Source organism: Psammomys obesus, unplaced genomic scaffold (genome assembly GCF_907164565.1).
Source record: "Psammomys obesus unplaced genomic scaffold, mPsaObe1.curated_primary_1811, whole genome shotgun sequence".
In the NCBI taxonomy this organism is placed as follows: Eukaryota; Metazoa; Chordata; class Mammalia; order Rodentia; family Muridae; genus Psammomys; species Psammomys obesus.
Window position 1 is genome coordinate 51290269 of NW_026585895.1, and position 25608 is coordinate 51315876.

Here is a 25608-nt window from a genome sequence, read left to right on the forward strand (position 1 = left end):
CTACTGTGGTGTAGGACTTGGTGGGTTGGTGGGCTATGCACCATTTGGCTACCTGTGGAACAATGGCCATGGCTAAGAGTCCACTTCTGAGACCACATGCTGCTTTGTTCCCTGCCGAGGAGGGGACCCTGAGGAGCAGGGGCCGGCTCACAGAGATTCTCTACCCTTGCACCCTTGTCTGTCTGGGGCCTCATGTTCCACTTTTCTCTAGCCCCTGCAAGGACTTAGTGCAGTGACTGGCTGCAGCCTGGCTCTCACTCCTCCCAAGTTGCTGGAGGAAAATGCACACTGTTTTGAAATGAGGAGGTTAAAGATCAAAACAGTGGGTGCCCCTGCCGAGTTTAAATGCCAGGAAAATATGAACTTGCTTGAAGCCTTTGCTAGCTCTGTGGGTCTGGCCTTTCAGAGGGTCCCCTTATTTCTAAGTTTCATTCTCTGAATCCACACTGCTGGAAACTTGCTGCCTATAAAAAGCCATTTCGCCCTAGGATGAAGTGCAAGGTGCCTCTGGGTAGTGCAATGAATGACAGGCACCTGTTGGCAGTCACAGCAAGCTGTCCCCCGAGCAGCCACTGCCTTGTGCTTGGGTACAAAGTCTAATAAGTAAGACAGAAAAAGGCTTGCTGACAGTCACTGTCCACAGACAAAAGGTAGGGCGCATTTCACTCCTCATGACTGGTTTGCTGTAGCGCCCCAGCAGCTGTGGCTCTCACTGAGGGACTTGAGCACAGGCCTCCAGACAATATAACAGTGGCCTGCCCGCCACTGCCCTGGCTCCTGAAGTCAAAACAAAACAAAACAAAACAAAACAAAACAAAACAAAACAAAACAAAACAAAACACATGGGTAAGCTTGCTTTGGCTCTACAAGGCAGTCAGTTCCCTTCTATCTAGAGGGAAGGAGCTCAGGGGCTTTCTGCCTGCCTAACAGCACCCAAACCATGAGCAGCACCTGGACCAATTTGATGCTGCCAGGAAAGGCGGTCCTTGGTGCCATCAGGACAGCAGGAGGTAGGGGCAGGGGTGCAAGCTGTCTTCAGTAGCCAGTGAGCCTCAGTTCAGAAGTGGGTCTCCTAATGCAGTCTACCCTGGGGTCAGGCTCTTTGGGAAGTGAGTGACTGGTGGAGAAGTCCCCTCAGTTAGGGCACAGAAACCTTGTCACAGTGAGCTGCCCTCCTGACCCACGGGAAACTACTGCCCTGGGCTGGGCTTTTCTCAGCAATCTGACATTGAGCCCCTTGCTGGCTGGTCTACTGGGCAGGCATAAGCAGGCTGACAGGCGTAGAAGAGTCATCTTCATACTCCCAGTCGGCATCCACTACCAGCAGCATCAATAAGCACACCCCACATTTAAGTGGGGAACAGGAAAACAAGTGAGAAAGAGTGGACCCCAAAGGCAACGCTTAGAAGGCTTAGAAGGCCAATCAGCTGCCAACCAGCCCTGTTTTCTGGTGCTCTGAGTCTCAGCGCTAAGCATCACTCTGAAGGCTGTGCCAGACAGAAGTGGCCTTGCAGTGGGTGAGGGGCCTGACTGTGGAAGGGATGAGACAGAACAGCATAGCCTGCCCTTAGAACACACCACCAGATGGACCTTCTTCCTGCCACCAAGCCCCTCTGCAAGCCTGGAGCACGAGCTTCCTGATGTGCTATCATGCCACACCCGGGCCATGGGGCCTGATTAGTCGAAGCTTTCCTGAGAGGATTAAGCTAGATTCTGTAGTACATTATTTTCTCAGATATCCTGCCATCTGACAGCACAGACAATCCCTGGCAGGAAGTCTTACTTCCCCTGAGAGGAACCAGGGACCTCACCATTCCTTGTTTTTACTTCTAAGGAGAATACTGACACCTGCGCTGTGGCAGTCTTTAACCCAGGTAGCTCAGCATTGGAGGTTAATCACTTAGCTGTATTAGGGCAAGGGAGAGAAGACAAAGGAAGCACAGGGTCTGGGCTCGTGGAGGACGTACTGCTCTAGTTGGGTAAGCACTACCATGTGGGGTCAGTCCATTCCAACTGTCCTAACAGTCCATTTTAGACTGCTTCGGGGTGTGTCTCCAGCAAAGATGCGTGGAAGGTTATTTCCAGGGAGGGGTGGGTAAAAACTTGGTAGCACAGTCTAAACCTATGCTTCAGAAGATCCCCATTTCACACCCTCGCTGAATTCCAGAGAGGCTTCTCACATGCATTCAAACACAACAAGGGTTCACTACCAAAGGGTTCTGGGTTGCAGGCTGCCAGGCTTCTGGGCTTGAGAAATCCTGAGAGCCATTGTGGGGTCTGGAGAAGAATTCATTACTATGCCACAAAGGGCTCAAAGGTAAGGCCCAGGTTAAAGTTTTAACGATCTTGACAAGTAAAACAAGACAGCGACAATGAGTGGTTTTCCTTCTTTTCAGTCACCACAGAGGGAAAATTGTCAAAACAACATGGAAAATAATAATGTTTATAGCTGAGGTGGCACCTATGCCAGTCATAGCAGCTATGCAATATTCCCAGCTTGGTAGCTTAGCAAGCTCGCAGAGCCTGCACAGGTGTGAGGATCACAGTTCCCTCCATTCAGCTCTGGACCTGGGAGCCAGACTAGATCTGGTCATGCTTCTAGGGACAATGGAGTGAAGGAATGCTAGCAGACCTGGGACAGTGACATTCTTGGTTTTGAAATATTTTGAGCTTTATTCAAGAATTGCAAAGGTGGCCCAGGAACAAGCTTGTAGGAACAAGCTTGGCCTGTTAATAGGCCTCAGCACTGTGACCAAACACCCAACAAAGTGGAGAAAGGGTTAATTTGGGTCTGTCTGAGGGCATATTTCCAAATACAGGGCAAGGCATGGCAGCAGGTGGCTCTCTAGCTGCAGAAGTATACAGCTGGGACTCCAAACCCCCTCACATCTCCCCAGAACAGAATGCAAACATAGACCTCAACGCCTGCTCCTTCAGCAGGCCTGATCTCTGAAACAGGCCTGCTTCCTCCAGTTAGGCCTGACCTCCCAAGTTTTACGACTCCAGGAAATAGTGCCAACTGGCAGATGCCTTTAATCTCAGCACTCAGGGAGGCAGAGGCAGGAGGATCGCTCTGAGTTCAAGGATAGCATGGTCTACAAAGTGAGTCCAGGACAGATAAACACAGAGAAAACTTGTCTGGAAAAACAAACAAACAAACAACGAAAGGCCCATGCCTCCTAGCACACGTTGGGCACAACTTACTCATTAGCAAGAACTTGGGTCACTCCCAGCTCTGAGTGGTCCCTGACGTATTTCTTACTAGACATAACAGTATCCAAACTATCCCCAGCCCAGAGACACTTGCCTGACCAGGGCTCTTTGCTTGAGATTGCCTCTGAACTCCTGAGCCATGCCTCCTCTGGTCCTCTGACACAGCTCCAGAAAGCCTGTCTACTTGTGGTATTTCCCTAGTATTCCTGGACCTAGCACCGTACCTGGCAACATGAAAGGACTGCTGACCTTGTCAAGGGAACAAATGAAATGGCAACTGTCAGGCCAGAGCAGAACTGAGGCCAGTCCAGACCACAGGGGACAGGACTATGGCCTATCGGCGGAGCTGGCCCAAGTGCTCTGGGGTGTGACATGAACCCTGCAGACACCACAGGGCCATGCTGTGCCAGGAGTTTCATCTTCCGGAAGCTGGGGAGCTGAATTCTCACATCATTGCTCATTTACATTTTTAAAAACTTCATTTAATTTTTATGTGTATCATATATGTCTGCAGCGTGTGTGCAGTGCCATCTGCCCTCAGAGGCCAGAAAAGGGTGTTGATCATCCTGGAACCGGAGTTATAGACAGCTATAAGCTGCTATGTGGGTGCTGGGAATCAATCCTCTGGAAGAGCAACAAGCATTCTTAGCCTCTCAGCCATCTCTCTCTCCAGCCCCACTTCTCATTTTTCTTAACAGTCCTTTATGTTTTGCAAGGAGCAGTCATGAGGGCAGGAGGCAGGGGTGGAGTAGGTTGGGCTGTGTGCCGCCTGCTTCTCTCAGTCCATCTCCATGCACTTGGGCAGACCACAGGGTAGAACTTGGAACCATCTGAAAGTTTCTGCCTGATATAATCTACGCTACACATAGCAAGGCACCCATGTGGGTGACGGTCCTCTGTGCTGACAGTATAACCACCATTATCACCTCAGAAACAAAGGATATCCACCCCAACATGTTCTCTGCTATGCCTTTGAGGCTACCCCCCTGCTCCACCCACAGGCAATCTGATTGACATCCCCCAGCTAACTGCTTCCCTAGGTTCTATGAATGGAGCCATGTAGTGGGAAGCATTGTATGTCAGTTTTATTTATTTTGCCCCACTCATGAAGCCCAGGGAGCAGCCTGTGCAGTAGAGGATGACCTTGGACTTGTGATCCTCCATGTCCAATCATGTGCTGCTTGGATGAACCCCAGGGCTTTGTGCATCCTAGGCACACCCTCTCTCTAGACTGAGCAACAGCCCCAATCTTTCATTTTCTCACTTTTAAAACCTCCAACTTGAGAAAGTTTATACCCAAAGCATTTGTGGTTGGCCTGTGCCTCCTGAGTAAAGACAGGACAACTTACCTTCTGGAATACTTGATAGTTGGATTTGGACCATATGTCAAGCTGTTGAGGGAGAGAGAAGAACAGGCATCAGTTTCAGTCAACCCAAAGAAAGGAAACAGTAACAGAGCAGGACCCGGTGCAAAGGCCTGCTATGGCCTGCCTGTTTCTTCTTTACCAACTTTCAGGTGACTTAAGGAATGAGGTGAAGGGATGCCGGGTCATCAGCCTACAGGCCCCACGGGCTGAGGCTCCTGCTCACTTTAGAACTGGGTTCTTTCTGAGGCTCTTATATCCCTTCAAGTGCCCAGTCACGTCACCTTATACTGTTCACACAAGCGTGCACAGGGCTCCTCTTGGGCTTCCTTCAGGTTCAATTTCATGATAATCAGGAAGGTTTTCCCCAGTTACCTATCAAAATACTACTCCCGACATCCACTTTCTTCACCTTTTGAAAAGTTAAAGTTTTTCTAACATTAAAGGCTACCTGAAGTGCAGGGTTTCTTTGTTTGCTCCTGACTTGGCCCATGTAGAAAGTGACTCAGTGGGCAGAGGTGTTGGGCCTGGCACATCAGGGGCACCAGTAGGCCATTTCTGGGTAAAGGAGAAGTAGCAGCATGTAGGAGGATGCTCCTCCATGCTAGGCATTACCCTCCATACATGCCTTCATTGAGTCTAAAGAATGGCTTGGGCTTTCCAGATAAGAGGGAGGTCAGAGCCACACCCTAAAGAGGTCAACTGAAGAGGCCTCTCATAGAGGGCAGACTAGCATCATCTGGCTACTCAAACCTGGCCAGCACTGGCAGCTCCTGGAGAGTTTTTTTTTTTTTTAAGTTATTCTCTCATAATTACATCCCTACTGCAGTTTTCCCTCTTTCCACTCCTCCTAGTTCCCCACTCCAACGCCTCCTCTCCCCCAGATCTACTCCTTCCCTGTTTGCCTTCAGAAAAGAGTGGGCCTTCTAGGGATATCACCCAAACACAGCATAACAAGTTACAATAAGACTAGGTACAAACCCAAGGCTGGGTGAGGCAACCCAGTAGGAGGAAAAGGGTCCCAAGAGCAAGCCAAAGAGTCAGAGAGAGCCCATGTTACCGTCAGGGTGCTTTGTTTGTAACTTACAAACTCATTGCCATTCTCTCTGGAGTGGTTGAGTTTGGACGGTTGGAGCTGGCTTGTGACGCAGCTTCCTGTTTTGTTTTCGGTGCTAGTGGCTTCTGGAGCTGGCTGGGTTAGGAGGCTGCCCTAAGGAGACTGGATCTCACAAAAAAGGAAGCTTCAAGGTCCGAGATAAGATATGGGTAGAGCTCAGGGGAACCAGTCCAGAGGCCTGCCACCTTGGGGCCTCAAGTACAGTTCCTCAGAGGCTCATACTAACTGAAACCATTTTTGGTTTCCTCAGCTTGCACTGCAACCCATACTTTCTCACTGTTTCAAGACTTGAGAACAAATGAATGGTAAACCCAGAATTACCCCAAGACAGAGACCATAGGGGCTGGGCTGTCACTTGTGGGTAATGACAGCTGTGGAAGCCCCCACAGGTGCTATACAGGTGACTTTAATATCATGAGGTCAGGAGCTGAGCAAACTGAAACACCCAGTCCAGGGTCACCTGGACTTGCCTCTGGGGCTGACTGGTGGTCAAGGTGGAAGTCTGACGTGGAGCAGCTCAGGCCTGTGTGCTGTCACAGTGACCTGCAGCCTTAGGGCACAGAAGTGGCTGCCTGGGGACATGCCTCTGAGCCACAGGAAGTGAGTCTGCACTTGACCCAGGTACTTCAGAGTCCCTGCTGTTCTGAGGAAACACCAAACCATGGCTCCCTGAAAAGTCCTTGGAAATTAGCAATTGGGTTACACCTGGGCATACATTCCTTTCGCTTTATGATTGGTTTCCTGTTTCGTCTCATACGATAAAAGGCCGAGTGACTGTGAGGGTGGGGAAGGCAGAGGGGACCTTCCAGCTCCAGAGCTGGTAGATAACATGGATCTATGATCACTAACTCATTTATGTCATCAGGAAAATGTGCTCTACCACCCATGCTATATCCCTCCTGGTTCCCCATGACCTCCTGACAGCATGTCCTCGATGCCAAATTGCACCCTGGAGAGGCAACATCAAATTTCAGCATCTGTCTCCTTTAAAGCACTGGATGGGAAGAAGAATTTGAACCATCTCCAGGCATTAGAGGTTAACAGTATGTAGGGGCAGAGTGGTAAGAGTAACTCTGACAACGACAGTTGGTTTCCTGGAACAAGGCACCTGCTGCTAATCCCCAGGACCCCACGTGGTGGAAGGAGAGAACTGACTTCTGCGAGCTGTCCTCTTCGCCTCTGAATGTGCACACACATGTAGATATACAAAATAAATAAATGTAAAAGAATGCTCACTATGAATTCCCCACATTGTCCATTCCAATGGGTGCCAGTCCTGTGTGGGAGAGGTCAGGTTCAGGTGACTTCAGGGCAGCAGTTCCTCCCAGGGTTTAACAAATGCAGCATTTAAAGACTGCTTAGAGGATACAGGGTGAATGAGAATGACTTTGCATCTCTTAGTTCTACCCAAACCACAGTGCCAGGGATTTTAAACTGATGTTTCAGGAAGAGCAGCATTGGTGTTGGAACCTGGAAGCAACTTCCTTCTCCTCTCATTTCTAGCTGGCAGTTCTCATTGTTGATGCCTCCTGCCTGTTCACACCATACACAACACACTGTGACAGGGATACTAGCCACAAAAACTCAGAGAGGGAAGTTGTACAAACTCAAAGTTGCAGACTTAAACAATTATCTTAGGAGACCTTCAGTAACTGCAAAATCTAAAACCAAAGCCAAAACAAAACAAGAACCTCAAGAGAAAAGATCAGAGGCTCAAGTAAGGGTAGGACTCCGTAGCCTAATCATGGATTCTCAAAATACGCCTTGCCTATGCACTGTGCCTCCTTTCTGGAAGTTTTATTTATGTCATTCAGAATAAATAAAACTTTCAGCTAGAGGATGATTCTACCTCGGACAATACATTCCATTTACCTGGCATGCGCGGCTGGGAAGGGACCTGAAAACAACGGGCTCCCCTTCTGCTGGGAACGTGAGGCAGGTGGCTCACACTTGATCTTCTTGCTAGGTTTATGCCAGCGAAAGCTGTTTAAATGAGTTCTGGAGTCAATGCCCTGTCTCTCCTTAGGGCCAGGAAGAGCTCAGACTTTTATTTCGGGAAGCCAAGGGCTGAGCCCAGTGAATATTTATTAGCTTGTACTTCTTCGATGCAAAGGCAAGCACTGTTAACAATTTTTTTGCTAGTGGCAATATTAAAAAGGAAACATTCTGGAAGCTGCAAACTTTCAGCTTGGTGAACAGGACATTACTCTGAACTCTAGTGTCAGGAAGAGAGTGAAACTCCCCTCAGAAAACTGGACAATGCTTGAAGGATTTAAAAGGGCCAACCCAGCTCCTCTGGAGCCTGGTGGATAAAGGCAGCTAAGGGTCCTGGGACTGGAGTGTGTTCAGGTGGGAGCAGGGTCTATTTTCAGGGGAGTGAACTGCAACCCTGTAGATGAGTGGGTGCTCATGTCTGTTCTCAGGGTAAACACCAAGAAGCCTCTAAAAGCATGATCTGACGACAAGGCAAGGTCACTCTGTCCTTGCTGATCTCTTACTTCTTTTGCAGTCAGCACTCCCCTCCCCAAGCACTAACACAGAAGAATCTCTTCCAATCACAGATGAGGAAACTGCACCCCAGAGAACATCATGGGCAAGTAGTGGGGAAGTAGGGGGCCTGCCTGTACCCGGAGGCCCAGGGCCTCTCAGCTGGACTTCAGAGGGGACGTTACTCAGCATCCCCTCTACTATGTCACTGGCCCAGTTCTAGGGGTGCTCCAGCAGAGTTCAGCCTCCACATCCATGCCAGGCCTGCTGCTGTGCCAATCATCGCTGCTAACATTCATTTTGCAGTGTGCAAAAGCGCTGGCAGCTTATCAGAAAGTTATCAATTCTTTATTTCATTTCAAAAGGCAGCACACACAGAGAATTTTAAATGATCTAAAATGGACACTTCCAAATGAAGCTCCTAAGCTGCAGCAGGGGCCTCAACCTTTAAAGGAAATCTTTAAAGGGATCTGTGTCTTGCAAGACCAATGGGTGACAGACATGTCAGTCTGAGGAAGGATAGAACTGGGTGCCAGTGAAGGACCTCTCGGCAGCTGCCCAAGTTTTTCGAGATATGGAAAACTTTTGTATGGTCATCTTCTTACATCTGCCCTTCCTCCCAGAGAAGGGGCAGAAACAAGTCTCCCCAGGAGAGCAATGCTACAGCTCTATTATTCTTCAACTTTTCACTTTCAATCAGGACATGCATTTGTTACTAAAAAATTGCTGAAAGCACAACTTCCGGGCACCCTCTGCATAGGAACCCAGATGGATTCATTCCCCTTTCCTAGCTCTCACCCTTCTCTCCAGAAGTAACAAGAGGCCATTTTTCTGAAGGTCGTCTGAACAATTTCAAAGGCTATAACAAATCAAAATGTTCCCTGCATCTAATATCAAACGGGGCTGATGCCAACACTTATTAGAGAAATCAGATTCAAGCTTCCCCCAACCCCCTCGACCCACACACACATCCAACTTTGAAGTGGGAAGAATGCAGGATCAGAAATTACCCTGGAGACAGTTCTGGCTGTCTTTGAAGGTTCTCTTTGATACCGCCATTTCTTCTCCTCTCTTACGCTCGGAGGCTAAAAGCTGCCTTTTTTATTGATATGGGGTAATTAATGAAGCTATAGCATTAACATAACCTAAATCCCCTAATAAGATAAATTCAATGGAGACACTTCTATTTTTTCTGTCCATTCTCCAGTCTGACTGATATAAAATCAGGACAATGGCCAGGTGTCCCCACACCCTGCCTGCTAACATGCTGAGTCACAGCCCTCACTCCCTGATTACAGCCAAGAGTGGTTGGTAAGTTTGAACAGCAGTTTTATTCTTAGAGGAACAAGGATACTGGAGCTCAATATAAAAATATGCATCACCGGTAGAGACAGGGCATCAGGCTAGCGGCTGTGATAGCAAAAAGTGCAAGGTGACAGTGTGTGTGGATGGATGTTGACGGAAAAAACTGCCTAGAACCTGGGGTGGGTGGGTGTGACTGGACACTACCATGACATTAAAGACAATGTGCTGGACCAGCAAATGGGAGACAATGACAGCGGTCAAGGCCATGGGAACCCATGGCTGAACCCATCCAGGGCACCCCAGGCTGAGCTCCAGAGGACCACACCAAAATGAGCTCTGAGCCCAGGCGCCAGCTGAGCAAATGCAGGGCTGCGACCGCCTCACAGCAGAATTGCCAGCAGACTAGGTCTTTAGCCCCACTGGTGTTTTCCAAATCTTACATTTTGTTGGGGAGTGTGACACTAGTGTGCCCACAGCGGGCTTAGCACTCAGAACTGAACACCTGCAGTCTTTTGTAAAGTGCTTGAAAAACCTAAGACTAGTCAAATGGGAGGAGCTGCCATCTCAGGAGAGCAGGCCAGCTGAGAGCTTCTCTACCAACTGAGGCCGGGCCCTGGCAGTCATACTTGATCTTGTTTTGAGCCCATACACATGAGCCCATGTACACAGGTGCGAAAAAGATCAAGAGGTTCTTGCCTGTAAGGAGCATAGTAAAAAGCCTTTTAGACATGTAAAAATAGCTTAGTCAGGATCCCCACTGCACCCAGGCTGCATCTGATAACCAGAACCCAGTGACATCACTCACTCCAGATGACTGGACACAGTGCTAGAACCCCATGATGCCCACTGTGCTCTGCTCTGCACATCTGGAGAGACAGCACCATCATCTGCCCTCAGGATCCTGACCCTTGAGTCTGAGACTTCAGTTAGAGACTGGACCTGACCTTCAGGTAAGATCCATCGCTCAGGTGAGCAGCCTTGGGGAGATAGGCTTAGGACTGCAGTTAGGAGCGTAGAGTGTGAACCTTGTGTGAGGACCCTCAGATAAGAAAACATGACTTTTGTTACACTAAGTACACGTATCTAACAGTGCCCCATCACCCTGGGGCCAGCCATCCTTAAACCCAGATTCCCTCAACATGTCCACTTTCTGCCGTACAGTGGAGAAACAGCAATGTTTCATGAGGAGGGTGTGTATATGTATGTCCCTTCCGTCTGATTATTTATGGTTCTAATGACCACTGCTTCTTGATTCTTCATTTTTCCATTTCAGCTAAGCGCTGTACCTCTTGAGTAGACTATCCCATCAGCCTCTCTCCTGAACACAGCGGTGTTTCCAGGCTGTTTCAGGAACTATGGTCTACCTTACCGTAGGACAAAGTCACAGGACTAGTTCACCTAAACAATTCCCTACCCTAGGATCTGGCTTCCGTTCCATAACATGAGTCTGACAGCAGTTTCTAAGGGAAAGTACAGCTAGGACAGGCTGAGCACTGCAAGTGCAAGAGCATTACACCCACTAGGCTATGATAGTAGGTGGGGGTTGGCAGGAGGGAGGGAGGGAGGATGGGAGAGGGAAAGGAAGAGAGAGGAGGAAGGGGAAAGGAAGAGGGAGAGGGAAAGTGAGAGAGGGAGAGAGAGGCACCTCAGAGGATAAAATATTCGGGACATTTTAAAGGATGAAAGCCTGCCAGGTGGGGTAGGAGAGCAAGCACCCAGGGAAAAGCAGAAAAGGCAAATGTGTATAGCAGCTTGGCTGTCCTAGGGGCCATGGTAGGCACCAAGGCTGGGGAGTGGACAGGGCACATGCAGAAAATGGGGCAGGTAGAGTCAGATACTGCCAAGGTGTCTGGATTGTGTTCCGTAAGCCAGATCTCAGAAGCATGTCGCACAAGCTGCCGATACAATATGCTCTGAGGACAAAGTTGGGATGACAAAAAAACTGGTGACCTTGTGAGAAAAATACGCACCTCTATGGAGTACAAGGCCAGGGTAGAGGGAGGGAATGGCTCAGGGGTGGATGAGCATTTGCCTAACTGTGAGAGGCCCAGGGCCTTATCCTTGGGACTATCTGAAACCCAAGTTTTCTTAAACCTGGGTGCATGGGCTGCCCTATATCTAACACCTATTAATACCTACTTCTTCCTCTGGGGAGGCTATTCCAAATAATACTGGAATGTCAGGAAGCAGAGAACCCTCTGTATGCACGGCTGTTTGTAGGGGCAGGACAGACTGTGCAAGGGAAGGAGGACTAGGGCTTGGATGTGAATTGGAAAGAGCAGGAATCAGATCAGCAAAGGTGAGAATAAGGAAGCAGAGAACAGAGGGCCTGGGGGTGGGGGTGGGGACAAAATAGAGGATCTGAGAGAGGTGGCAGCCAGCACCTACAGACAGCCTAGCCTTCGGGGATGGCCTGAAGGAAGGTTTAGGCAGCTGGGTGGTGGTGTGGCTAACCAAGACAGGAGGGAGGAGGAACCCAGTTAGGGAGGTGAAGAGTTGAGGCCCTTCTTTGGAGGGAGTGAACCCTGAGGAGGCAGCATAGCTAAGGGGAGAGGGCAAAGGGAGGAGAGAACCCTTGGGAAGCAGGGGTCAAGGAAGAGATGGGAAGGAAGAAATGTGGTGGCTGCTGCTGTGGCAGACCACCAGGGTGGGGTTCCGGAGGGACATAGTAGAGAATTTCCTGCTTTGAGTGCAGCAAAAAGTACTAGCCGCTAATTTCTGAGTGTTTCCTGGTGGTAGAGTGTGGGTGTTCTTGTGTGTTACTGGGGACAATCTGGGTTTGGTCAGCAGGACACCACGTGCCAGCAGCACACACAGCTGGCAATATCTCCATTCCTGGTCTGAATTTGGAGTGTGGCTCATTTGCATCCTGACTTGGTAACTTTGCAAGCAGGGTGCAAGTTAGAGCCCTTCTTTGTTCTCAAGCTCTAATCCAAGGGTGAGTAACAGCTGTTTCATACCAGGTTTGTCTGCAGCACCTTCAACCTGATGAACTTCCACATGCTCATCAGGGCCAGTCTCCCTGCGGAGTGTGCACAAACCTGCCTGGCTTCGGCAGCAGACCAGCAATCAGGGACCCCACTTGACCCCAGGCAGAATTTAGAATCCAGTGAGGGCCACGCCCACTGGCCTGCCAGCCTCACTCTGCACTCTTTCTCCAAGGACAGCCTGATTTTTCCAGAAAGAGAAAGGAAATCTCTCAACAAATGATATGCTATTAACCGGGAGACAAACCAGGCAGAGAATGTAGAAGAACAACCACTTCTCTGGTAGCTGTGGTCTCGGGAGCATGGGAATGCTGGGTACTTTGCTCAAATGTTAACCTTAGCACAGCAACCAGTACACCTGTCACAGGCAAAGCCGAGTCTACCACCTGCTTTTCAAGAACTGTCCATTCTCATTATAATGTGGCCATTGAGTGGCAATTGCTATTACCAAACACATTGAAATGTTAATATTTAAAATGAGGAAAGGGAAAGGTCCCAAGAGAGGGAGGAGGGGTGTCTCGTGCTGGAGAGTGGCAGGGGAAACCTGGGCGGGTCTGTGGGGCAGGTGCTCATCACGCTTGGGAGCAGACAAAAATGCAGGCTGTCAGCTCTCATTAGCGTCTTCCCATGCTTTCCACAGAGCCGGATGGAGGGTGTTCGAGCACTCTAGACAGTAGAGGGACACTCAAGTAAACTTTTCAGGAAACTGCTCACCCAGGAAAGCACCTGCCTCCTCACTGTGTCTGGCTGTGGAGAGCAAGCTCTCTGCAGGACAATCACCTGTAGGAATAAGCTGCCTTCTTCCCACTAAGGTATTCAGTGTGCAGCTAAGAGACTGTGACTCCCCAAGGGTCAGTTGTGAGCGTCAAGGAAAGAGTGTCATTGGGTTGTGTCAAACTAACTTGAGTCTTCCTCACGGCTCTGAGAAAAGCAAAATGCAGAACCCTGGGCTATTGATGTGCTGGTTGACTTGAAAAAAATCTATTTCCTCAGAAGACATGTCTAATGAGGCAACTGGGGTCTAAGGTGCTCAATTAGAAATTCAAGTGAGGGCATCGGGCTTGCAGTGAGCAGCGGAGGCTTGAAAGAGCAAGCGAAGAGAATGAAATAGTTTTTGTCAAGGGTTCATCTTCATGCTGACTAGTCTGTGGAACCCTTCAGTGCTGATTTGCTGGTTTTTGGTATCAGTCCCCTGGAATTCCATTCTGGGACAGAGTAAAGGAAGAGTTCCTCCCCAAGACTCTAGGACACTCACCTTCCCGTCCTCTGTGTGGACGTTTTCATTATATCCCTTCACAATTGTGCGATCGATGAACAGGCTCCTCATGACGACAATCACTTTCAACACTTTTCCCAAGGTCACCTGTCAAAAAACATGAGTACACACGTGTGAAGGCTCACACTCAACATGCAAATCACACAGAGCTGGGAAGAATGGTGGAGGCAGAAACCATCACTTATCTGTCCTAATTCTGAGCGAGGCAGCAGAGGACTTGGGAGGAGAGCTCAGTGCTTCACCTTAATGTACTCAGCAGACCCAGCCATGGCAAACTCCTCAGTTTGCCATGATAGCCCAGACCGTCACACACAGTAGCTTTGCCTTCTGAGCTCCCACCATCTGCTGGCCAGAGCCCCTGCTCCACCACTTTCCAAGGGTGGGGTCCTCTAATTTCGGTTTGACGAGCACGCTGGTGTTCATCTGTGTCCTGGCCATGAGTATACACGTATAGTTCATGGAATACAGTGCAGAGAGCAGAAACGGGCACCCGGCACCCCTTGGTGGAGGCTGCCTATTGCTAGCTGGTGGAAAGTAGAGAAACAATGTCAAAGAGAACCTGAAGGGAGGAGAACGGCTATGAGGGCCTCACATGCTTTCCTCTCTCACACCTAAGCACACCATGGATTAAGAAAACACTTAAAAAGCTGCTGCACACCTTTAATCCCAGCTCTTGGGAGGCAGAGTAGGTGAGTTTGAGGCCAGCCTGGTCTACCTGGTGAGTTCTAGGATAGCCATGGCTACTTAGTGAGGCCTCATCTCAATAACCTCCCCTGTATCACCCCCACACAAAAAGAACTTCTATAAAGGTTCCCACAATGCCAGGGAAGAAAGACACTGCTACATAGGGGCAACGGGCTCTTCATAGGAACTGAAGTAATACTGCCTTTCCTTGGAAGGCAATGCCTGAGACGCATGCCTTCTCTGTTTCCAGGTGAGACCTTAAAGGCAGGCCTGGCCCAGAGCCCACTGGAGGCCTGTGGCCTGGGATATTCTGATGGGACTAGAAATCTCAGATTTGCTCAAAGAAAACCCTGCTGGTCTAAGAAAACCTCAGCCCATACAGCAAACCTATTCTCCCATGCCAATTTGCTGCCAGTGTCAAGAGAGACTACTTTCAAGCAACCCTTTCTTGCCCTCTTGTTCCCTGAAGCTTTCTGCCTCTCTCTGATGACTACCTTCCCATTTCCCAGTCTTAGGTGCTGGTGGGCATGCTGATACCTGGCTCCTTTTATGGGTGCTAGGATGATATTTCATTTTGTTTTGTGTGCCTTACCAGTGCAGAACATAAGCACGGCATGAGAGAGAGATGTGTTTGTTTACACTTAAGGAATACTGACAATACATCTTACAGTGTACTTTTAAATACTGTTACACCAGGTGACACTGAATCATTACTGAAGTATGCCGATGGACCACAATGGCAGGATCAGCAGGGGCCTCCTGGAAGGGAAGGAGGCAGACCTGACAGACCAGAAGCTGTCCGCCACCACACAGAGCTCAGAAGCTTCAGTAGCCGAGTTGCCTTCTAAAAACACCTGAATCCAGCTGCTTTTATTTAACTGACAAATTGTCTCAGGAATTTGAGTTTCTGGAGAAGGGCATCAGTGGGAAGATAATGGCTCAGTCTTTTTGCCACCATTCATAGTTTTTGGATAATTCCTTTAATTTTTTTTTTTTTAAAGAGTGCATTAAGTTTTATTGTTCTTAGGTGCTGTCCCCCTCCTGCTGCCAGCCGTGGGACTAGGTAAGGCTCTGAGCCTAGGTCCTGGGTCTTCCTTTTCCTTCTCAGAGCATGCTGAAGTCCAGCCTGAGCCTGATGTAAGCCTCTGGCCTCCTGCACGTGGAAGAAGTGGACTTCTCCTGCCTCCAGCCCAAGCCCCGCATTGGGTGTCCAGAGCATATGGCCAAGTCTCCTGTCCTTTTCTCCTACAGCTCCTGTTTGTAGGCACAGCCCTCAAACAATCACACAGCCAACAACCGTAGCCCACCAGTGAGCCTAGCCATGCCCAGCCCCAGCTCTGTCCAGCAACTGATGAATGCTGACCTTTCAGGTGATCCATATTTTATTACACAATACATGGTTCCCATATTCCTGTATATGTCTGCAAACCAAATTCTGACGTAATTACATTACAGGCCTTCCTCCATATTGCACAGTCTTCAGAAACAGTGCCAGGTGCTGCCCCGGGCCTTTTCCAACCCCTCTCTTGCCACCACACCCTTAAAGTATTTCCAAGTTTCCCTAACACAAACATGGCTGCAGCAGGTACTTCTGGTACCATACTGCCACTGCATGTAGGGCCAACATTATTATTTTAAATTACGCTTTACTTACTTACTGTGCGTGTCCATGTGTGCGGATGCATGTGAGCCATAGTGTGCGTGCAGACAGCAGATGGCAACCTGTGGGAGTCCCCTTCCAGCGTGTGAGTTCCGGGCTGAACTCGAGTCGTCAGGTTTGCAGGCAAGCGCCTTCACCTGCTGAGCCCTCTTATCAACCTCTGGGGCATTTCCTATTTTAGGGCAGAGTCACAGGTTTCTAATCACTGGGGCAAATATCACAGTCTGCCATGCTGCTGTCCAGGAGTGCTGTGCCAACCTGAAAGCTACTCACATGCCTGTTTCACTCTTCTTCACTCCATTCTTGTCAGTAAAGGGAGCTATTAAATTGGAAACAACAACAAACAAACAACCTGACCCCTCTTGCTCCTCTAATCCAGCAATAATAATTCAGGGTACTTTAGGAGGGGGAGAGTTCTGTGACAAGGCTTTACTCTATATCACAGGCTGGCCTCAAACTGAGCAATCCTCCTGCTTTTGCTTCCCGAGTGCTTGGTTAACAGGTGTGAACTTCCATGACTGACTGCCAAGATTTTTTCTTTTTTTAAGATTAATTTCTATTTTAAAAAATATGTGTATGTGTCTGTCTATGTATGTGAGTGGGTCTGTGTCTGTGTGTGAGTCTGTGCACATCTGTGCTGGTACTCTCAGGGGTCAGTGTTGGGTGCAGGTGTGAAGGTGTGTCTGTATATTCAGTTGTTAATTCTGTACCGGCAGAGAGCTATGGCCCATCACTGGCCTCATATTTTGTAAATATTTGTTCCTCCCTCTCTTGCTTAAGGCAATCTAGAATTCTATCTGATTGGCTTTAGCAAACAGCTGAAAGCCAGTGGCTGGGCAGAAGGGGAAGAAGGATCTTCTGGGCAGAGTGAGGGCTCATGGAGAAGATCATGAAGTGGAGATCTGCCAGCTGGACATGGGCTGACAGAGAGGTGAAGAACTAGCCACGTGAGGGGTTATGGGCTAGAATAGTTGGGATAAGTTAAAACGAGCTAGCTGAGAGTCTGGCCAAGCATAGGCCTAAGTTTTTAAATATTAATAAATCCACTTGCAGGGCTGAGGAAGACCGATAGGTCAGGAGTAAGATGTCCTTGAGCTGGAGTCAGTAGCACCTGTGTGTAGGGCAACCTGGTGCTGGGAAGCAAACCCCAGGTCCTTCCTCTGTGAAAGGCATTCTTAATTGCTGAGCCATCTCTCCAACACCCGTCCTTCAACTTGGTACAGGAGGGGTGAGGGCGCATCGTTTAAATCCCAGCTCAGACTCTGTAAAAAATAAACAAAATTAAACCCTAAAAGGCCTATGACCCAAGCACTGGCCACCTAGTGTCACCTCTCCCTTCTTTCCCTCCCTGTTCTACTGTGAACCAAGTGAAGAACATGCTATCAGTTCTCTGGAAATATTTTAGTATGCATCTTTAAAAGACAAGGGTTCTGCAAACAAAACAGCCATACTGTGACAGGTTCACGTCTAGACAACAGCAACTGTCCAACACTAGCAAACATCTGGTGTATTAGTTATCAGATTTCCAACAGTCTCCTAAATGTCACTTTGAAAAGAAATGAGAACTTGTTCATGCCACGATCCAAGTGTGGGCCGTGAGTGATGGCTGACGTATGCCATCAGCCTATGCTGGGGTGCCTATTTCTCCTGCTTTGCTGGTTGAAGTGAAAGAAGTTACTGTCTGCACTCAGAGATGCTCCTCAGGGAGCACTGATGTGTCTTACCCTGAACTTTGCACAGCCAGCCAGGAGATGAGTCTGCGGTCTGGCTTTGGTAAGAGCCCTTGGAACCTGTACTCCTGCATGAGGATGGCTGCTGCTGGGCAGATTGTGTTAGTTTTTACTATCTTTCCATTTCCACCAGGTTCTATGGAGTCTGTCAAAGAGGGTTCTGGAGTTCATTTAGGCTGGAGAGGCACAGAGTTAGGGCCATTTGCATTTCCACTTGCTCTGGGTGATGCTCTATCCACACTGAGTCAGGTCTTGACTCTGCTGTGGGAAAGTCTGGCCTTTTTATACCTCTGAATAAAGTACTTCTGTTGAGAGAAACAGGGCTGCCTCTGCTGCAGGACTGGGAGGAGCCCAGCAGGCAATGCCTAGACGGACAGCATTGCAAGGCCGGTAGACAAAGGGCTCACTAGTAGTTACTGCTCCTTGGCCTGCACCCATTTGGAGTTTGTTAAGGTACAATGATTTGAGGCCAGTTAGCAGCAACGATGGGACCAGAAGTACTGTCCAGGTCATTGAGCCACCACTTGGGGCCCATCCTCCCTCCCACTGTCACACTCAGGGCTGTGAGGAAGCTGTGGGCTGTGGTGCTACCTTCTAGGACAAATAAAATATGATGAATCAAGGGCAAGGGAGAAAGCCAGCCTGCAGATCAAGGAAGATTGAAAACTGCCACAAGGCCCATCCGGCAGATCTCACTGCCCACAATGATGGCCATTTGCTGTATAGAACAGGTTGAGGGTTTCCATCCCACACCCTACAGGAAGTATGACAGAGGACAAGTCAGTCTCTCATGCCTGTCTGCTCAGAAGTAGGATGAAACGTTGAGCAGCTGGCTGAGGGGGAAATAAAAAGGGATGCAAGTTGCAGTGCTCCTCTCAGGGTGCAATGCACCACAAAGCATCCTCCTGAGCGTGATGTGGTGGAGTGGGCAACACCAACAACCACTATGGAGCTGGGTGCACATTCTACAATGTGCTTCCTAGTCCTAGCATCACTCCATGAGCCAGATGCTCTAGTATGTGGAGTATGTAAGTTTCTAGCCTATCTGGATGCACCAGGTTACAGAGCCCCTGGGCTTTGGAAGGACTGTTAACAATACCACTGCAGCTGGGACATGGGCATCTTTCTACATCCAGCCAAGGCTGCCACAGTCAGAAGCAAGATGCTCACTGACAGGGGCTATGGGCTGATTCCTGGCAATGGCTATGGGGTACCACAGATAAAAGCTAATGCCATCTGGTAATGAAGCGTGCTTGCTGTTGCCAAGGTAACACGTTTCTACACTGAACAACACAGCTCCTGAGAGCTCCCTCACTAGTTGTGGCAGTTGGTATGGTGAGTGTGAGCGACACACTGTAATGACAGTCAAGGAAGCACTATGCTTTCTGAGCAGGAACCTGAGAGCACTTGGAAAGGTACCAGGTAGCCTCCTTGTTGGCCTCCTTATCCCAGGGCAGTGTCTGGAAGTGCTGGCACTGCCAGCCTTTCATTGGGTCAGCCACGCTCTGGGTGGACAGTGGTCATTAGCAGCTACCTGTCAAGCCACATTTTCCTGACAGGATTCTAGCTCACTGTGGTTAGGAATGTCACAGACAGGAGAGAAAGTGTAAGGAAAGTCAAGAAGGGAAGACATACTTGGTTCAGCTCTGTCAGACCCAGTGACTGAGGGGTTATCCTACTGGAGACCCCCTCTTGGTAGTGAAGACTGCTAATCACACATTCTTGTAGTCTGCACAGCCAAAGCAGTTGGAGATGAGCAATAGCTCTGTGTAGAATTTGGGGGAGGTACGCTGAGAAACCCAGGCCAGATGGCCCCGACCTAGCACAGTGTACACGTGTGCTGGCGGGAAAGGGGACAGCATAGGATTTGCTATTCCAACAGCTGGCTGTATTTCTGAGCCCTGCATTGGGAGAGGGTGTCTTATTTGAAAAAAAGCCAGCCATTTCTATAAAGCTACCCATGAATGCTCTTTTCCCATACAAATAAGGTTAAATAAGCTTTAAGGGCCCTGCTGCAGTCTAAGAAATGCTCTGGGATGTAGAGGCAGAAAGGCAGGCACACACACTTGTAGGGGGTTGGGGGGCCATTTTCTCCACTATAGCCCTAAGGAGCTTTCTCTGCACTAACTCTGAAGGACTAGACTGAGGTGACCAGTCCTAATGGGTTTACTTATCACGGTGTGCCCCATCGGCTCCAGACCCTGGTTCAGGCAGCCAAGCACCTACAGAGGCTCTAGTCTCCACCTCTATCACCACTGTTTAAGATTTATTTTTATTTATATGGGTCTGTGTGTTTGTATGCCACCTACGTCCGGGTGCCTGTGAAGGCAGGAAGAGGGCATTTTATCCCCTGGAGCTAGAGTTACAGGAGGTTGTGAGCTGCCTGATGTGTGTGCTGGGCCAAGCTTGGGTCAAGTGCTCTTAACTACTGAGTCATCTTTCCGAACCCCAGCCCTCTCATTGTTAAAGGGATAGTAGACTGTGCCCTAGGGTGATGATAAAAATGGCACGCACCGGAAGAGAACTGAAGGACACCCCGGTGCTCCCCACACAGAGCACTGATGGAGGACAGTGCTGTATCACAGAGCCATCTGCTACAACCAGAGAGGCTTGGGGTGGAGGCAGGTAATCCCCAGGAGCGTTCCAATGACACGCCTCCAAGGAAGGTTCTTAGATGTGGACTGGACAAAAGCACCCAAGGCCATCCAGGCTTTGTATAGCTTCTTGGGGCCTTCTCTTTAAAAAACATACCTCACTTCTTTCTCTAAGAATAGGGCATGCTTGCATGGCTGCAGTGTGCTCCTCTAAGAACCTGGGAGGCAGCCCAGGCAGCTGTCTTATTTCCATTTTTAACAGAAGGAAGCTGGGGACTGGAGTCCAAGGTCGCTGTTTTTCTGTGCAAAGCCAGGAGCTACCTCTTGCTGTTTCCCCGTATCTTGCCTAGCCAGTGAATCCAAATGCCAGCAACAGTGACCGCAGAGCCAGGAGTCACCTGACCCTCCATCCGCCCAGCAACGTTCTCTGGCGCTGTGCTAAGTAGCTCTAAACCCTACTCCCTAGGACTCCGGCTTCCCTCACCAATGGTTTTGTGCATACTCCCAACCCTGTGCTAAGACGTTAATAATGTACCTGCTTTGTCTAATTTTAGTGCATTTTAAAAAGCCAGCCTTCTGGATTCTACACAGCTGCTGGGTATGTGCAGCCCTGCTAGAGTCATGCTGGGCGGAATTGTTGTCTGAACAGCAGCCTCGGAAGCTGCAGCAGCGAGGGGCCTGAGGAGGCAGAGATGCGGTGCTGGCAGTTGCTTCTTTCTAGGAAACAGTGGGGCTGGTCGAAGCATCTGAGCCAGACTGGCTCGGAGCCTTGGCAAGGATGGGGTCACGAACACAGACTGTCTGTGGTACCCTGCAAGATGGGGGAGGGAGAGAGTGTGAGGAAGGATTGGTGGGGGCAGGGCAGCAAGCCCATTTCCATGGGAACATGGGGCCAAACCTAGGAAAGCACCAGGGCACACTGAGGACCAGCACAGAAAACCAAGTCTTTCCGTATTTCAGGGTATGTGAAAGAGAAGGACTCAGGATGTGCAAAGCCACTGGAAAGGGAAGCCAGAGTTCTAGAGAGTAGGGTTTAGAGCTACTCAGCACAGCGCCAGAGAAGGTTGCTGGGAGGATGGAGGTCAGGTGACTTGGTGGTCATTGTTCTGGCGTTTGGATTCAAGGGCTCTACCATGCCCATCCATAAAGGGCAAACTAAGGAAGAAAAACTGAAATGGGGAAGAGACACCCACCTGGAAACTAGGTTTGAGACAGAAAGTCAAACAGCTACAGGGGTGGCTGAAGCAGGTGAAACAAGTCTGCCTAACACAGTAGACAGCAGCGTCCCCAGACTCTGGCTCTGCCCCACTGGCTACATGTTTGGCTAAGTTACTCTCCTTAGAACAAGGAGAGAACAAGTGTGGCTATGACCAGGGAGAAGCCACCTAGTGAACCTTGGCCTCTTTTCCAAGATGTGGCCTCTGTGAGGACACACAGTTGGGGCTACCATCTTCCAGCATCATGTCCTTAGCTCACTGCATGGTGGTAATTGCTATAATACTGTTGCCATTATATTTAATAATTACCAAGTACCCCGCCTAATAAGGTTTATTTCTCATTAGGTGGCTTAGTCCATTGATGGGTAAATTGGAGTCATTTGCCAAAAAGCCATCAATGTTAGCAATTTGGGTACTCTAAAATTTACTTAACTCTTGCCTCTCTAGAAAATCCAAAGCTGCTCTAATTGCATGGGATTTTTTTTTTTTTTTTTTTTTTTTTTTTTAACCACAGGAGACCTAGCTACCAGGCAAATTTCATAGAAAGGTTCATGGCAGAGTTAAAAAAAATCATTTTCCATTTTGTATTACAGATACAAAACTCTTCACAATCCTATTTGTCTCCCCCTCAGCAAAAACAAACAAATAAACAAACAAACCAACCAAACAAAACAAACAAACAAACAAAAAAACAAAAAAACCCAAAGAAAGAAGAGAATAGACCATGCTTCCCAGCCTTGGGCTCACTCTCCTTCAGGCTTCCTTTGTGATATTAGGAATTCTCAAAATCAAGTCCAATCTACTTTAATTTTTAGATATATACATGCAGAGCCCTCCAGAAGGAGTATGTATAGACACAGGCTAGCTGATGGAGAAGCAGCATAATGACTCCTGACCACACTGAAAACAATGGGCACTTTGGACAGCCTTGAAAGCAATCCTCTACAGCACAAGCTGTGTATCTGAACCTAGCACAGAACATGACTGTCAAGAATTGAAGCCTGTTCCCATGATACTTGCGGCATCGGAACCAGCTGGAATGGGCATAGCACTGGGATCAAGGGATCACACAGTGGCCTGGCAGAGAAGGCTCTGCCCCTGCACGCCCTGGTTAGGCTGCTAATTTGCCTCTCTGCAGCAGCTGGACAGAAAAACATGCAGGTGAGGTAGAGAGGACACTGCTATGAGAAGAACTGAAAGACAGGAGAAAAGGGATTAGAAAAGGAGACAGGAGAGGGAGGCAGACAGATGACATGGCCCAGAGCTACCTTGGAATGCTAACATCTTGCCCTTGGCATTCCTTCCTCCGTCTACTTGGTAACATGTGTTAGTGCAGGCCAGGCATTAGCACCTGGAGAGGTAAATGAAACAGTTCATGGAGCTAGTGGTCTGGTGGCAGGAGACAGACAGGTAAAAGAAAAAAAGCCACTGCATTCATGAAGGAAATGAACAGAACAGCGGCAGCTTAAAGGGCTTGTTCAGGAAAGGCTGATGTGTACAAAGTGACCTGAGTGAGACAGTGACATGTTAGCAGTTTTCTTGTTCACTCAGATGTTTACCAGGCACCCATAGTGTGCCAAGACAGAAATGAACAAGGGGTGTCTACTCCTGTGCTTGGGCATTCCTGGAGGGAGAGGAGGCTGTGGGGCCAGAAGACAAGGAGGCTAGGGAAGGGGCTAGTTTAAGTTTCATTAAGCTTCCTAAAACCAAGGCAGCCCAGGCAACGTGCAGGGCAGAGCAAGGGAGGAGTGGGCGCAAAGACTGCAGTGGGGAGGCTTGGGTCAGGCAGAGTCTCTAAGGCTCTCAGAACGAGTTTATCCTTGTTCTTTTTTTTCCCCCCTAAGACAGGGTTTCTCTGTGGAGCCCTGCTGTCATGGAACTTGTTTTGTAGACCAGGTTGGCCTCGAACTCACAGAGATTCACCTGCTTCTGCCTGTTGAATGCTGGGATTAGAAGCATGAGCCATGGGAGCTGGAGAGATGGCCCCACAGTTAAGTGTACTGACTACTCTTCCAAAGTTCCTGGGTTCAATACCCAGTACCCACATGGCAGCTCACAACTGTCTTTAAGGTCAAGATCTGACAGCCTCACACAGATATAAATGCAGGCAAAACACCAATACACATTAAAAAAAGCAGGAGCCACCATACCCTGCAAGAGCTTACTTCTAAGTGACAAGGGATACCTTGAAGGGCTGGGCAAAGGAGTGACATACCTGATGTACACCATCTGCTTCTTGGAGGCTCGTGAAACCGAATGAGGAGACCATGAACAGGGATGGTGGCGGCTTGAGGCACAATCAGTGTAGGGATGGGGCAATGCCATGAACTGATGTGATTTGGCGCTTGATCAACAGCTTGGTGGGTGGAGTGCTTGCCGTGCAAACGTGAGGACTGGAGTCTGGATCTCCTGCACCCACGTAAATGCCAACCTATAATCCCAGCATAAGAGAGGGGTCCTTGGAGCAAGCTGTCTAGTGAGCCTAGGTGAACTGGTGAGCTCTAGATTAAAATAAGAGACCCTGTCTCAAGATAGAAGGCCGAAAGTGATCAAGGATGACCCCGACACCAGCATTTAGCTTCCACATGTATGTGAACAGGCACACTTGTTCACATACACATATAAAACAACAACAACTGACATACTTTGTTGTTAACAGAGGAGTGAGGCATCTTTCTCCCAAGTCTCCAGTTTGAGCCCCACACAACTGAACAGTCTGGGCATTTAATGAGAAAGAAGGAAAAAACAGGGAAAGAATCACTTCCCTGTAAAGTTGGAGCTACTTTTGAAATGTCAAAGAGAAGCCATGTTGAAGGGCAGTTCAGAGATTTGACCCATGACAAGTGCTAGGCGTAACTTCACGCAGTTTAAAGGGCTCTAAGAGGCGCTCTTTTTTAGGTGGCCTTCATGGAGCTGAAGGCTTGCTCACCCTGACTCTGGGCTCTGTGGGGACCAGGTGATGGTAGTCTCCAAGTGGACCTGCCAGTGGCTTTAAAATGGTACTATGGTGCCCTCTGGGATAAACCTGGTTCTGTTAAATCTCCATTTTTTTTTTTTTTTCTGTCAATACCCTGTTAGGCAGCACTTGGCTTCTTAATATTTTGTTTGTAGAATGTATGCCAACTTGACCTTGATGTAGAAAATTTTAATTCAAATCAATACATGGACAAGGTCACTTTAAAATCCAATTAATATGAATGGAAAAGCATGCCCCACAGTTGTGTAAGCTGAAAATGGAAACAGTTGTAAGTTAACAACTACAAAAGAGACAGATCCACAGCCACATCTGGGCCCTTTGGGTTTGATAATGCATATCTGTGCCCTTAAATACATGTAGTAGTTTAAATAAAAACATTTTACTTCTGTTTACGGCAGCCTAAAATTATGCTAAGTTTGTTTGAAGATAAACATAAGATGTACTGAAAACTTTGAGTTCCTATAACCTGATTTAAAATAAATTAAACCTTGGACTTCAACTCACCCAGGACTCCCTGGAGAAATATAGGCTCCACTCTAGTGTCAACACTAGCACTTTGCATTTATATAGAATGCAGTTCCAGAACTGAGTGAAGTAAACTGGACACAGGGGGAAACTGAGGCACTGCACTTTAGGTTTGTTTTTTCTTATAAGCACTATGCTGTTAGGACTTTAAGAGCCCCTGTGAGTTGGCACTTCTTCACCTGGATTTTAAACCTGATTCTTGGGTTTCGTTTGTTTGACAGCGCTGGGCATCAGACCTGGGTCTTCACACATGCTAGCACTCTGCCACTGCGCACATTCCCAGTCCTGAAACTTGATTAACAGGAAGCATTTTCTTATTTTTGGTGCTGAGGTTTAAAGTCAGGCTCTAACACACAGCCCAGCGCTGAGTTCTAGCCCTGGCCCAGAAGAAAATGCACCGAGAACTAGAGAAGTGATGTGGGATCATCACTGCGCTCTGTCGCTCCCATCTGCTCTCTCTTTCCATTTGGAA

The 25608-nt window shown here is 48.7% G+C and overlaps 1 protein-coding gene across 1 annotated transcript in view; it reads right to left on the reverse strand.

The window, feature by feature from the left end:
- Positions 1–25608, reverse strand: part of Med27 (mediator complex subunit 27) — a 169262-nt gene that overhangs the window by 11917 nt on the left and 131737 nt on the right. Inside the window, exons 5-6 of the mRNA XM_055600641.1 lie at positions 13729–13836; positions 4563–4604 (exon numbers count right to left, since the gene is read on the reverse strand). Of these exons, the coding sequence (XP_055456616.1) occupies positions 4563–4604; positions 13729–13836 (150 nt within the window). The remainder of the gene's footprint in view (positions 1–4562; positions 4605–13728; positions 13837–25608) is intronic.